Source organism: Bos indicus, chromosome 23 (genome assembly GCF_029378745.1).
Source record: "Bos indicus isolate NIAB-ARS_2022 breed Sahiwal x Tharparkar chromosome 23, NIAB-ARS_B.indTharparkar_mat_pri_1.0, whole genome shotgun sequence".
Taxonomy (NCBI): Eukaryota; Metazoa; Chordata; class Mammalia; order Artiodactyla; family Bovidae; genus Bos; species Bos indicus.
Window position 1 is genome coordinate 41631660 of NC_091782.1, and position 15671 is coordinate 41647330.

Genomic DNA, 15671 nt, shown 5'->3' on the forward strand with positions numbered 1-15671 from the left:
ATCAAACCAGTCCATCCTAAAGGAGATCAGTCCTGAATATTCATTGGAAGGACTGATACTGAAGCGCCAGTACTTTGGCCACCTGATGCGAACAGCTGACTCGTTTGAAAAGACCCTGATGCTGGGAAAAATTGAAGGCAGGTGGAAAAGGGGGTGACAGAGGATAAGATGGTTGGATAGCATCAGTGATTCAATGGACATGAGTTTGAGCAAACTTTGGGAGACAGTGAAGAACAGGGAAGCCTGGCATGCTGCAGTCCATGGGGTCACAAAGAGTCAGACATGACTTAGTGATTGAACAACAAGTTCAGGGTTGATCTGGCCCATTCAAGAACTGGACTAATAATGGAGGCTTTATCAATGGCTTGTTCCAATTGAGATGATTAATTTAGTTTCACCGAGTTTCTCCTTTTTTCTCGATGCCCTTTGAAGGAAAGAACCAAGTTGCAAATGGAGCACCACTGTTACCCTTTCACTGATAATTCTGAGCTCTCTTAGGAGGATCTACAAACCTTCCTGCTTCTTGTTCATATCTGAGACTCTGACTTAGACAAAAGATATGTTCTTCACTTGATTTGCTTGGACGTTCTTGTTGTTTTGAATCTCTAAATATCTTCTGTAAATAATCAGTTTCTTATACACTCTTGAGGCTTCATGTTACAAGTTTGCCTCGTGGGTGCAAGGTTTATTTGTTTTTAATGATGTAAATAAAACATGTGAAGAAAATGCTGTTCAGTGGTGTGGGGGTAATAAATATGACCCAGGAGAGTAGCAGCTGCCCTTGAGATGCCTGTAGTATTAGGAATCCTGAACCTTCATGAATTGGCATTAGACTTAACCCATAGTCAGTTCTGCCCTGGGATGGATAGGCATTGTAAGGAGGTTTACACATGCAGTGCTGGTTAGATGGTGTTATTTTTGTTGTTGTTATTTTGTTTTTGTTATGGTTTTGAGGGGGTTTATTTGTTTTTTTCCGGCTTAGCTTAAAAAAATCTTGAGTAAAAACTTTTATTAGAGCCATTTGAGGTTCACAGCAAAATTCAGAGGAAGGTAGAGATTTCCCGTGTGGCCCTGCCTCCACTCGTACATAGCCTTTTCCATCATCAACGTTGTGCGCTACAGTGGTACATTTGTTACAGCCGAAGAACCTACACTGACACGTCATAGTCGCCCAAAGGCTGTAGTTTCCATCGGGAAGGGTCCACTGTTGGTGCTGTACGTTCTATGGGTTTGGACGAATGTATAATGAGATGTATCCATCATTAGATCACGCAGAACATGAAAATCCTGTACTCTTCCTGCCCTCCCAAACCCAGGCAGCCACCCATCTTTTTACCGTGTCCGTAGTTTTGCCTTTTCCAGAATGTCATGCAGTTGAAGTTACGCAGTATGTAGCCTTTTCAGATTAGCATCTTTCACTTAGTAATATACATGTAAGTTTCCCCCATGTCTCTTCCTGGCTTGATAGATCATTTCTTTTTAGTGCTGAGATTAGGTATAATTTAATATCGACCCATGCATCCTGCCCTGACTGTTTTTAGATACACCTGGGCTCTGGAATCAAACTGTTCCTAGTGGGCTGTCTACAGTGGAGGTTGAATTGTCATTTTCCTGCCATCATGATTCAACTCAGGGTGACCTTGAAACTTAATGGTTCTGCACAGACATCTTTCAGCACATGTGGGCTGCTGAGTCAGGGATGTCTTGGTCCCACAGCCCTCAAGGAGGTGGGTCCTACAGGCTCTCAAAGTCCACAAGCATCTGGCGTCAGCAGTGCAGCTGTTGCTATGGCAGATGGAAGGAAGGAGATTATGTAAAATAAATGGCTAAATAGGTAAAATAAATGGCTGGAGGTGGGAGAATTCCATCACTGGAAAGTGGTAGTGACAAGAATAGAACCGCGGCATCTGGTTTCTGCATCCCTGCTCTTAGCTACCATGCTCGACTGGCTCTCAGAAAAGGCTGTTACTTGTCTCTACTACTCAGCTAATGGCTCTGCTTTCATGAGGCTGTCGCATGGAGCGTGATGTTTGGTTCTGACTCCCTAATGTAGGAAATGTAAATATTGTTCATGCAGTTATAAGCTTGATATCATAAGTATATGCTGTGCTATGCTTAGTCGCTCAGTCGTGTCCGATTCTTTGCGACCCCATGGCTGTAGCCCGCCAGGCTCTTCTGTCCATGGGCATTCTCCAGGCAAGAATCCTGGAGTGGGTTGTCATGCCCTCCTCCAGGAAGTATATGCTATCTAGGTACAAATTCTCACATAAGTGGAAAATTAATCCTGGAAGGACAAGTAAAACTGATAAGATGTATGCTTCTTCCAGACAGCATGTTAATTGAGATCCTGTCTAGGAGTAGCCGCTGAGAACTAGCCCAAGAATGGCCTCACAGAGGGGCCTGATTCTTGATTTAAAATCAAGAATTGGTGCTTACTGCTGCCTTTTTTTATTTTTTATTTTTTAAGCTTCGCTGCATGGTCCTTTTGAAGACACAGCAAGAAAATTGCACAAGAGCCATGTTTTCTCTGCTCAACTTTGTTTTGGTTAATCTAGTGTGAGTTCTTGCCAGGCTCCCCCCACTGGGAGTTGCATCCATGGTGATGAGAAGCTGGAGCTCTGTGCAGTGGCTTGGAGAACTCTCCACAGAGGCGGCCAGGGGCTTCTCAGAGGCCTGTCGCCCACAGCAGTAGCTGGCTGTGTTTCGTTAGTCAGGGGGACTAATTCAGGCATTTTCCTTGACAAATATCAGGAGAAAAAAGGCAGGAAGGCTATTATCAGTGGATAGTAATTCCACCAAATAATGCCCTGTAACTTGCTAAACTTTCCATTTGCTTTGTGTATCCATTTTAATTTTGGAAACACACACACACATATATTGAATGAACATCATTAGGTTGAGTTAATAGTTCCTGTGGATATGCTCGTGTAGTCCCCTCAAGTTTTGCATTTTATTGTAGCAATCTATTTGAATTAACCAGTTCATTAACGTTTTGCCATTTGCCTTCTTCTTGTGGTGGGTGTCAAGGGCTATTCAAAATGTATATGTAACCCCATCTGCATTTTGGGCTTCCCTGGTAGCTCAGACGGTAAAGCTTCTGCCTGCAGTGCGGGAGACCTGGGTTCAATCCCTGGGTCGGGAAGATCCCCTGGAGAAGGAAATGGCAACCCACTTCAGTACTCTTGCCTGGAAAATTCCATGGATGGAGGAGCCTGGTAGGCTACAGTCCATGGGATCGCAAAGGGTCAGACACGACTGAGCAACTTCACTGGATCTGTTTTTTTATAACTCATAGAAGTGCTTGCTATATAGTTTTGTATATATGAATGTATTCATTTGTTGGTTTACAAATATATGAACTTATCTTCAAACTACACTTAATAAATCATAGTGGAAGATGAACCTTTATAGTCACTTATCAAACACAGTCCCAACCCTGGGTCCAGTCTCTTTCTGTGGACAAACTACTGAGCTCGCACGATGCTGTGGTCCTCGAGCAGGCTGTGTGCTCCAGTACTTTTTTCACTCACAGTTCTCCCTATTGAAGGGCCACTTCTTTTTTTTTTTTTTTTTTTTATTGAAGGGCCACTTCTTTACCCTGTCAGCTGGGTGACTCTCTTCACCTCCTAGATATGGTGCAGGGGTTTCCTTCTCTGAGAAACTTCCCTTCTTCCCCAGGTGATCTTTCCCTCTGGGGCTGCTGTGCACATCACATTGTATCATAATTGTGTGTATAAGTTGCATTTATTGATGTCTGCAAGGCAGCATGTCTAAGTTGTTTCTCAACAAAGTGCACAGTGTGTGTTAAATATTTGTGGACTTGAATATAGCTCTTTGCTTCTGCCTGTGCTCCATCCCAGGCATCCCAGTCTACTGGATATTAGTTCTTCATGAATGTATCTGTCTCTCTCACAAAGTGTTGAGGTCAGAGGCTATGCCTCATTCCTCTCTTATCCCTCAAAGCACCTATGATGTTCAGTGTAGTGATTGGTATGCAGTAAATGCTTGCTGGTTTAACAGGATTACTTGGACTCTGATGTTTAGTTCTCCAAGTGGAAGGTGAAAATCAAGGGTTTTATAAAGTATATGTCATTAGAGTAGTCTCTAAGAGTCAAATATCATTTAATTCTGTATCTTTCCGATGTAAGTTGGCAATTTCCAACAATTAATCAAAACATTTTTTAGCACATGGAAGAGAATTTTCTGTTTCTGAAGAAAGCACTCATCATTCATGTCTCTTGCAGCACTGACTGGGGTAGTTGATGGGCTGTAAATACTGGACAAAAGACTCCTTGCCTGAGCATCATCTTTTGGTGTAAGGTGTGAAAAGAGAATGATAGCTACATAGGATTGTTGTCATTGTAATATGCTATTTATACTGCCTTATTTATTTCACTCTCTTGTTAAACTCTTATATAGCTTACTAAATTCAGTACCTACTCCTCATTTCAAGACCTGGCCACATACAGGTCCAGCTTATCTTTACAGTCCCATATCCGTGTGTGTGTGTGTGTGTGTGTGTGTGTGTGTGTGTGTGTGTCTTGTGTCATCAAACTGAACCTGCATTTCTGAGTCTAGTTGACTTCTGAAGCTCTTGAGGACTTGACCCTAGCTAACATCCCTTTGAATTTCTCTGTGTGAAATGCTGCTCTAGAGAAATAATTATATTTAAATAAGACATAGGAAATGGTCTCCATTTTCTGACAGTCCTTGACACCTTCCCCAAACTTTGGAATTGTGAGATTGTGGTGGTGATGAAAGAAAGGCTTCACACCTAGATTATGTTTAAGCCACAAGTGTACAAACTTCCTTCTGAGCTCTTCCTGTGATTTCAGTACTGCATAACTGGGTGGGGATGGGGACTGAGGTATCATGCAAGTAGCACTTGGCGTGGCCTCTGCTTTCAAGGGTTTAAGTCTTAAGGATACACAAGACTCGAATTCAGACAGGATCACTGAAGGTTATAGGACTTTATGTGTGGCCGTGATGTTAGGCTGTTTTGTTGACCGTAGGAATCCTCAGCTATCAGCTGGTGAAGGCCAATGTGGTCTCAAACAATTGGTGAGGAATTGAGACTGGAGCCTGGAGCTGGGTTTTGGAGAGGGGCGATTTGCTCAGGCAGAAGGGAGAGACCGAGTGGGTGAAAGGCATGGAAGTTATAAGAGTTGTGTGGGGAGTGCATGAAGTGTGGGTGACCTTGAAGAGACCCATTAACTTTTTTGTCCTGAGAGAGGAAAGAACCTTCGGTGTTTACAAAGTAGAGTTAGCGTCAATCAGCGTAGAACCACACGTTCTTATTTTCTCTCTAAGCCTGTGTCTGCAGGTCAGTGAGTTCTCTTTGATGGGGTGTTCTTTATAGTTCATTGGATGTTTGCTTAGCTAGGAATATTGCATCTTTCTCTAAAGGAACCACCTAGGTATCAGCAATAGCCTGGACCTAGTTGAGAGTTAGACGGAACTCTTTGTTAAGACTTCACTGATATAACCAACAAAGGCTGTAACTTAAAAATATATACTTTTAATATTGATTATGTTCATGATAGATGTTTATATTCATCTTTTTTCATAGATACATAGATACATGAGAGAAAACTTTTATCTTTACATTGCAATATCACATTAGTTTTTCCTTTTTTCCCCTCAAAGGATAACGTGCTGCATTTGGTTATAGTATCAGTATTACTCATGTTGGAAAACTTTCTCTTCACAATTACCAGAAAATGATACAGAGCCTCTGGAGATGGGGCAGTAAACTATGGTTCTGGATTAGGATGCTTAGTTTCTTATCAGCTAATTCAAACCTCAAGAAATGTTTATCAGTGAATGAAGTACAGTTGTGATAAACCAAATGACTTACTTTTCCTTCTGCAGCCAGGATCCTTGATCTAAACTAAATGATGAGTAATTTGAGTAGTGGCAGTTTTCACTTAGTGACCTGCCTTTTCCCCATGCATCCTGGTCTCCCATTTTTTTATTATTAATATTTGATATTTATTTATTTGTTTTGCCTGCGCCAGGTCTCGGCTGCGGCATGTGGGGTCTAGTTCCCTGACCTGGGATCAAACCCAGCCACCTGCATTGGGAGTGCAGAGTGTTAGCCACTGGGCCACCGGGGAAGTCCCTCCATTTACTCTTAACAAACCATCCTTAGAAACATAAAGGAAGGTAGCTGAATTATCCTGGCATTCCCATATTATGTGGTTTCTTTCTAAGACAAAGAGATACATTTACAAAGTACTTAAAATGCTGAAATAGGATTGGTTTCCTAATAGGAGTAAAGAAAACTGTGTTGAAATGTCAATAAGGAAAGGATCGCTCTATTATTGGGTGCCAAAGGAGGCCAGCGCACTACTGGCTAAAAGCCAGCACTTACTCTGTGCTGCTGGTGATGATGATTATACAGTCATGAAGCACAGGAGAACCCTGGGGAAATCCCTGGGATTCCTGTGAGCATGTTCCACCCCCATTAGATTCCTTGGTTCATTGTAGCCTTAATGTGAAACATACATTTTACTAATTTGTCCCATGCTGTTTCATATGGTTGCTTTATTGTAGGCCAAGTCAAGTGACTTTTCTTTCCCCCGTTAAATAAAGCACATGATTTAAATGGCTTTTATGCACGATACTGGATGCTTGGGGCTAGTGCACTGGGACGACCCAGAGGGAGGGTATGGGGAGGGAGGAGGGAGGAGGGTTCAGGATGGGGAGCACATGTATACCTGTGATGGATTCATTTTGATATTTGGCAAAACTAATACAATTATGTAAAGTTTTAAAATAAAATAAAAAAAAAAAAGATCAGGCTTCCCACTATTATCGTATTATAAGGGAAGCTTTGGAGGGTCCCCTTGCTGAGATATCAATTTCCCGTGTTTATGGCTGATTCTACTGAAGTTATACCCCCTGGAAACTGTTTTTGTTTTTATTTCTGTTGTCAGAAGGAGCCAAAAAAGGCTATACCTGTGTTTCATAGCATAAATAGAGCTCTTCAAAAAGGTTCTTGTTCAAAAAAAAAAAAATGAAGATTAAAAATCATTTCAGATGTCAAAAAAAAAAAATAAAGCAGGCAGTATAAGAGAGGGCTTTATCAAAAGTACTGTGAGTGAGGTTTTATTATTATGATTAATTATTGTTCTACCTGTTCAGAATAGATGCCTTTTAGAGCCGTTGTTCCACTTAAAGAAATTTTCTTGGAAGAAACCTCAAGCTTTATGTACAGAGCAAAGACCCATGGCTCTCTTATATTTGAAACCATGTGTGCATTGTTATAACCACATCCATAAATGTTTGTCTTGTTTAAAAAGATAGATGCACAGAATGTTGAAACTTCATAATAGCAGCTTGAGATACCAGTTTTTCTAGGTAGTTTCCCTCTGAAACCTGAAGACAAAAATCACATTCCTCTTGTCCCTGCCTGCGGTCATGACATAAGGATTCATTTCTTTTTAGCTAATTCATGGAATTTCAAGAAGATAATTCTTTATCATTATAAGAAAGGTTATGATCTTCTTTCCATAGATTTAAAGGTTAGGGTTATCTACCTAATTGTGGAATCCATGGAGTTTCTTTTCTTGATATTGAACTCTGGGTTTTATTTGGGGGCCTCATAGTTCTGGGAGGGATACTGAACACAGTTCAGTTCAGTTGCTCACTTGTTCGACTCTTTGCAACCCCATGGACTGCAGCACGCCAGGCCTCCCTGTCCATTGCCAACTTCCAGAGTTTACTCAAACTCGCGTCCATTGAGTCGGGGATGCCGTCCAACCATCTCATCCTCTGTCATTGCCTTCTCCTCCTGCCCTCAATCTGTCCCAGCATCAGGGTCTTTTCTCATGAGTCAACTCTTCTCATCAGGTGGCCAAAGTATTAGAATTTCAGCTTCAGCATCAGTCCTTTCAATGAATATTTAGGACTGATTTCCTTTAGGATGGACTGGTTGGATCTCCTTGCAGTCCAAGGGAGTCTCAAGAGTCTTCTCCAACACCACAGTTCTAAAGCATCAATTCTTCGGCACTTAGACTTTATCTATAGTCCAACTCTCACATCCATACACAACTACTGGAAAAACCATAGCTTTGACTAGACCGACCTTTGTTGGCAAAGTAATGTCTCAGCTTTTTAATATGCTGTCTAGGTTTGTTATAACTTTTCTTCCAATGGGGCAAGTGTCTTTTAATTTTATGGCTGCAGTCACTATCTGCAGTGATTTTGGAGCCCCCCAAAATAAAGGCTGTCACTGTTTCCACTGTTGTCCCATCTATTTATCATGAAGTGACGGGACCAGATGCCATGATCTTAGTTTTCTGAATGTTGAGTTTTAGGCCAACTTTTTCACTCTCCTGTTTCACTTTCATCAAGAGGCTCTTTAGTTCTTCTCTGCTTTCTGCCTTAAGGGTGGTGTCATCTGCATTTCTGAGGTTATTTATGTTTCTGCCGGCAGTCTTGATCGCAGTTGAACACAGTGATGGAGAGAGGGCACCGAGCTGTTTGTGCCTATACCTTGAGTTCCCATGCCCTCTGCCCAGGAAAATCCTTTTTTTAAAAAAAAAATTCTCATGGTTCTGTTCCCTATGAAGAAAGATTAAAGCCACAGGAAAAACCCCCCATTTCTTTTTAACAATCATTTTGGAGTTTCTGAATCGGTATTAGAGACTGGTTAAGAATAACCACATCCAGAAGGCCAAACCCCTGTGATAGGATTACATACCATATAAATCATAGTTCAGCTCCTTAACTTTGTACACAATCAAAACATTTACCGAGGAAGTTAGTCTAATGGTTTGTTACTTTGAAAACTATTTCCTTTTCAGAGATGTTACTGGATGCAGAGTTTTTTTTTTAATGCAAAATTGAATGATAAAAAAATTCATGTGTGGTTGATGATAAGGATGCCATTTGCTTTTAAATTTATACTCAGGGTTGAAATATGTGAAAATTGTCATCTAAACAATGCTTTCTAAGTGGGGGAGAAATCCCATATTATTTTTCAAAGGAAATATATATATATGTGTCAATTAAAAAAATTCAAATATGAAAATTGATTTTGAAGTATTTAACCACAAGCAATATGATTGCAGCATGTTTCTTTCTTTCTTTTTCTTTTTTTCTGATGCTCTTTTTGTTGGCTACTTTATAATCATTAAAAATACCTCTGAATGACTGGATAGATTCTATTAAGCCAAGGAAGAAACTTCTTATGCCCACACTGTGTTTTTGAGCAACTATAAGAGTTTATTGCTTCAGGCAGTGGAGTAAATTTTGCTTCTGATCTTTGTGAAGTAGAGCATATATTAGATCATGTAATCAAGATACTGAGTTTGCCTTGTTTTTTTTTTTTTCTTTCATTGCTTCCTCCTGATATATCGCTGCTGTGTGGACAACCCTCTACTTCTGCTGCTGAAATTTTTTGTTTCCATCATTCAGGAAACCTCCCAAGGTAAGCACCTACACAGAATTTGGTGTGCATGCTGGCCACGTGTGCCAAAATTTCGAATTTCATCTATCACAGTGACCCCTCTGAAACACCTCTGCTTTTGAGAAGACGGTTCAGCATTCTAATGTAAAACGTAAACCATGAACAGTTAATGTTGGTAATGTTGGGCCTCTACATCTTATAAAGCACTTTAATACATTATTTCATCTTTGGAACTAATGCGTGGGTTTTCAGAACAAACCCATCTGGCTGTTGTTTATATTTTGTTGATGATGACATGAGGCCCAGAGAGAGGAAATAACATGATAATAACAATAATTCACGGATAGGGTAATGGAGAGTGAAAGTGAAAGTTGCTCAGTTGTGTCCGACTCTTTGCCACCCCATGGACTACAGTCCACGGACTTCTCCAGGCCAGAATACTGGAGTGGGTAGCCTTTCCCTTCTCCAAGGGAAATCTTCCTAACCCAGGGATTGAACCCAGGTCTCCTGCGTTGCAGGTGAATTCTTTACCAGCTGAGCCACAAGGGAAACTCAAAAATACTGGAGTGGGTAACCTATCCCTTCTCCAGCGGATCTTCCCAACCCAGGAATCAAACCGGAGTCTCCTGCATTGCAGGCAGATTCTTTACCAACTGAGCTATGAAGGAAGCCTTCATAGAGTAATGCAGAACTATATAATATCACCACCTAGAACATGGGAAGACAAATATGGTAACATCATGGTAGATTGGTAACTGGGTTATTGACTGGACAAACTATCTTTTCTGTGTCCTACTAAGAATCATTGATATCATCAGAAAAATTCTCCAAACTTTTGGAGTTTCAGATGTCTGCCAACTTTATGTGGCCCTTTGGAGTTTCTAGCCAATTGCAAAGTCCGCTAATTAGAGCTAGCCCCCATGCTCCGGCCAGCCTTCATTGGCATGTGTGCCAGTGAGAAGCCTAAGAATTAAAGAGTAGGTAGAAAAAGAAGACAATGAGAAGCACGACATCATCTGAATGATCAACTCTTGAATGAGTGAAGGCTGATTTTTATTACTGGTGAGTATTTTATTGGTTATCAAAAGGAAGGAGAAATGCAACCAGCCTCTGATCAGTGATGCTGGTTTGGTTTTTGAGATGGGATCAAGTCAGGCTACACCCACATATATTATATAGTCAGAATCTAAGACACAGGTAAGGGGAAGAAATCCAGGATAGATTAGACTTACTTATCTCTGGGATTATGAAGGAAAATCTAACTTGGCTTTTGGAGTATTGAGACCTCCCTAAAATGCTAAATGTTATCCTTTATGTTTATTGATAGCAGTATAGCAATTGTCCTTGGCATTAAGAGTTCCATCTCCAGTAAGGAAGCCATGCATTGAACAAATAATATGAAATCTTTTAAGAAAGAGGCAGTGTATGATGTTTAGAAATATAAGCACTCGCATCCTGGCCAAATCTGAGGGATTAGAAGGTTATTCCTGAGCAATCATTGACGTGGTATGTGCTCAGTCATTTCTGAGTCTTTTGCGACCCCTTGGACTGTAGCCCTCCAGGCTCCTCTGTCATGGGATTTCCCAGGCAAGAATGCTGAAGGATTGCCATTTCCTACTCCAGGGGATTTTTCCAACCCAGGGATTGAACCCTCATCTCTTGCATTAACAGGCGGGTGCTTTACCACTAGAGCCACCAGGGAAGCCCCTATTGATGTGGAAAAGTATAACCAAAAATGTCTCTGCTACTCAGAAAGATGTGAGCTCCCCTTAAGTAGCTCTTTGTTCCCTTGCTGTTGGTTCCTAAAGGTTTCAGAACAGACAGCCAACCTTGTGATGTATTTAATTCTCTCCTTACAGAAAAAGGCACTAAAATCCTGAGCAGTTCCACATAGGGTTACTTAATGCAGGAGAAGCAGTGAAATGAAAAAGAGGCACAAAACCACATTTTAAAAAAATCACTAATTGCTTTACATACAGAAATGTTCTGGTTACTTTCTGCTGCTGCTGCTGCAGCTGCTAAGTCGCCTCAGTCGTGTCCGACTCTGCGACCCCAGAGATGGCAGCCCACCAGGCTCCCCCATCCCTGGGATTCTCCAGACAAGAATACTGGAGCGGGTTGCCATTTCCTTCTCCAATGCATGAAAGTGAAAAGTGAAAGTGAAGTCGCTCTGTTGTGTCCGACTCTTCGTGACCCCATGGACTGCAGCCTACCAGGCTCCTCCATCCATGGGATTTTCCAGGCAAGAGCACTGGAGTGGGTTGGCATTACCTTCTACCTGGTATATAAAAGTTTTGTGCGTTCACTAGGTATTCTATTAATAGTTCCTATGAAGTGTCATGAAATTTCCAAGATAAAATGAATGACATTAAATGTAAATATATATATACACGCATGTGCACACACACACACACACACATGCACATATGTGCGTGCGTGTGTGTGTGTGCGCGCATGCCATAAGGCACATCTAGAAAGTATGAAGATCATCTTAAATTCAAATAAATGACATAACAAACTGAAAGTTTTTAAAAAGATGCTAAGATAAGGTCTTTTCATGCAGAAACTTTGAATATTGAAAGCAAATGGGAAACATATTTTTAATGATGACTATATAAGCATGAACTTTAATTTATTCAGACAATGAGATTTTGACATGCATAATTAGTAAAAGCATCAAAGAAGACATTTTGGTTTCATTTAACAAATATTCTGGGCAGGGGCCAAGTGCTGCATGAATCAGACCAGATCCTAGCATTCTAATGGGGTTGGAGTACAGAACATGTGCATAGTGTAATATAAAATCAAGAGGAAACTATCTGTCAGACCCAGGATGGAAAGTCCTGTTCTGACTTCTGCAGAACTGACAGCTAAGACCAGGCAAAATATTAAAAACCTATACTTGAACCTTTACATAGCATCTACACAATGACTGTTGAATGAATGAAGAAAAAAAAGAAAAACCTGTTGTACCAGAAGGACACTTCACCAGTTTAGCAGAAAGAAGGTTCCAGTTTAGCTAAATTATGTGTTCCCTTCACTGGTGGACAGAACCACTTTGCTAAAGACTAAGCCAGAGAATAGGTGGGGAAACAATGGAAACAGTGACAGATTTTATTTTGAGGGGCTCCAAAATCACTGCAGATGGTGGCTGCAGCCATGAAATTAAAAGACGCTTGCTCCTTGGAAAAAAGGTATGACCAACTTAGACATCATATTGAAAAGCAGAGACATTACTTTGCCAACAAAGGTCCATCTAGTCAAAGCTATGGTTTTTTCCCATAGTCATGTATGGGTGTGAGAGTTAGACTATAATGAAAGCTGAGTGCCAAAGAATTGATGCTTTTGAACTGTGGTGTTGGAGAAGGCTCTTGAGAGTCCCTTGGACAGCAAGGAGATCCCACCAGTCCGTCCTGAAGATCAGTCCTGAATATTTGTTGGAAGGACTGATGTGGAAGCTGAAACTCCCGTACTTTGGCCACCTGATGTGAAGAACTGACTCTTAGTAAAGACCCTGATGCTGGGAAAGATTGAGGGCAGGAGGAGAAGCGGGTGACAGGATGAGATGGTTGGATGACATCACCAACTCAATGGACTTGAGTTTGAGTGAACTCTGGGAGTTGGCAATGGACAGGGAGGCCTGGCGTGCTGCAGTCCATAGGGTCTCACAGAGTCGGACACGACTGAGTGACTGAACTGAACTGAACTGAGCCAGAGGAAACACTCTGTCCTAGTTCCATTCTCAAGGAGACCCAAATGCCCGGCTGGGTCGTAATCCTGATCCTCTTCTGTGGCCTGTCCCCAGAGGGAAAGTGCCCATTGGACCTTACAAATCTCACCAGCAATTTGGATTTTCTTGTCATGACATTAATTTGTGTTTTCCTGAGGACTATCTGCCTTTTCCTGTAGTCTGCATTCGGACGATTATTGAAATTATGCCTAATGATGATGGTAAATAATAATCACCTCCCTATTGTATTTTCTGTTTGTATTATGTGTGAGGATTTTGCGCATTTTACTTAAAAATATTCTAAGGTAGAGGTGTGATTAGGAGAAAGGAGGGGGTGTCTCTTGGAATATTTGGTTGAGTTATCATTGTTCCTACCCAACTGTTATACCGGAAAGAAGTCTTGCAGTCTTTTTATCTATCTTTGGAACTGTACTCTTAGAATGCTATGCTATTTTCATTGTTTCTATTAATAATAGCTGTCTTTAATTCAGCACTTACAATATGCCAGATCCACTTTAAATCCAAATTAAAGTTTAATGCAAACTTGGATGCCTTCAGAGAAATAGGGGCAAAATCAGTGGTTGCCAGGAGGAGTGAGAGGAGAGGAGAGATGAATAAATAGGTAAAGTACAGGATTTTTAGAGCAGTGAAATTGTTCTGTATGCTACTCTAAAGGTAGATATATGACATTATGCAATTATCAAAACTCATAGGACTGTATAGCTCAAAAGAGTGAACCTTGATGTATGGAATTTAGGTCTTAATAATGTATTGATATTGGTTTATTGATTATAATAAATATAGCATAACTAATACAAGTTATTAGTAATGACAGAAACTGCTGAGGGGATGTTTGTGAAGAGGGGGTATATGGCAACTCTTTGCACTAGCTGATCAGTTTTTCTGTAAACCTAAAACTGCTTTAAAAAATAAACTATTAATTATGAAAAAAAAGATGTACTTCGTATTCACAGAATAAAATAGAAAAGGCTATGTGGAAAGCATTTGACAAAGTTCAACACTTGTTTATGTCATAAACTTGCAGCAGGTTTTAGTAGACAGAAACCTCCTCAAGATGGTAATGGGCACGCATTAAACATACACAGGTGTCGTCATATTTACAGTGAAAGACGGGACCCTTTCCATCCAAGATGCGAAATAGGTGAGGAGTAGCCACTTCTCTTCAGCATAGACTGGGCTTCTTAGCCAGTGTAATTAAGCAAGAAAAAGAAATTCAGATCAGAATGGAGGAAGCAAAAGCATATTTTTTTGTAGACAGTAAGGTCATATATTTGATAAACATTAACGAATCTCTGAATAAGCTTCTAGAACTTACCGGTGGCAGGGTGGCAGGAAAAAGGTCAAAATACAAATTGTACCTCTTTAAAATAGCATGAGCAATTAGAAAATAAAAATCAACAGGAACCCAATCATTTACAGTAGCTTCAAAAACATTAGATATTTAGGGATATACTTAGTTGAAAATGCACAATACTTTTTTATTAGCATCTCAGATATAGTTGACCATTGGGTTGTAGGCAGATGTGCCAAGAGATGGAGAAAATATCAACTGTATTCAGAGAATGACATAGCATAGAGTTGGACTGCTGGTCCATGGAAGGGAATCCTGGGGGACACATCTAGGAGGTTGAGGAGCTTCTCTGACGGTCCACTGGTTAGGACTCTGAGCTTTCACTGCCAAGGGCATGATTTCGATCCCTGGTCAGGGAACTAAGATCCCACAAGCTGTGTGACATGGCCAAAAAAAAAAAAAAAGGAGGAGGTTGAAACCAAATCCCGCTGTGGAGGACCTTGATACCAGGATTGCATCTCGATACATTCCGTGTCTCTGTTTTGAACAAAGCAGTGGCCTGATTCAAACTCCCTTTCAGGTTAATCTGAAAGCAGAGCATAAAATAAATTGGGTTTGGTCAGTGGGTGGGAAAAGGATGATATTCAATAAAACGAGCCAGGAATGAAGAAAATTCATTACCTCTTTTTCAATAAAATGAGAGATAATGAGGGCCTTCATTGGTGTGGTGCCATGAGAAAAGAGGAAGGGAAGAATGATCAAAACATTGCAGAACTGAAGTATCCAGGACTTGAATGCTGATAGCATGTGGGAGAAGATGGTGCCACAAGAGGAGGCAGAGATGGATCTGGAATTTGAAGCCGAGTAACTGAAAATTCAGCAGGAACTGAAGAAAGACCTGTTTGGTGCAAGGCAAAGTGAAAGAGTACAGTTTTAGAGTGAATTGAATTAGAAATGATGGCAAAGCATCTGAGAGACGCCTAGCAGGTAACTCACAGTTTGTAGTCTGCCCTGGAAAGGTCGGGTACATCCTGATGGGAAGGAGGTAGGAGGTAAAGGAAGAGCTATTGATTATGTGGTCAAGGAAGAAAGGATTAAGTAGGATAGAAGACGTGAGAAAATAGGGGTGAGCAGGGACCCATCCTGTTTTCGGGACTGGAAGGGGAAGAGCCAGTGAAAACTCAGAAGAGAAACCAAGTACCTTGTGGTGCTGC

At 40.9% G+C, this 15671-nt stretch overlaps 1 protein-coding gene across 10 annotated transcripts in view; it reads left to right on the top strand.

The window, feature by feature from the left end:
• KIF13A (kinesin family member 13A) overlaps positions 1 to 15671 on the top strand; it is a 202824-nt gene that overhangs the window by 75500 nt on the left and 111653 nt on the right. For all 10 annotated transcript variants that reach the window (XM_070778345.1, XM_070778347.1, XM_070778348.1 and 7 more), the window contains exon 3: positions 9424 to 9436. In XM_070778345.1, coding sequence (XP_070634446.1) covers positions 9424 to 9436 — 13 coding nt within the window. The remainder of the gene's footprint in view (positions 1 to 9423; positions 9437 to 15671) is intronic.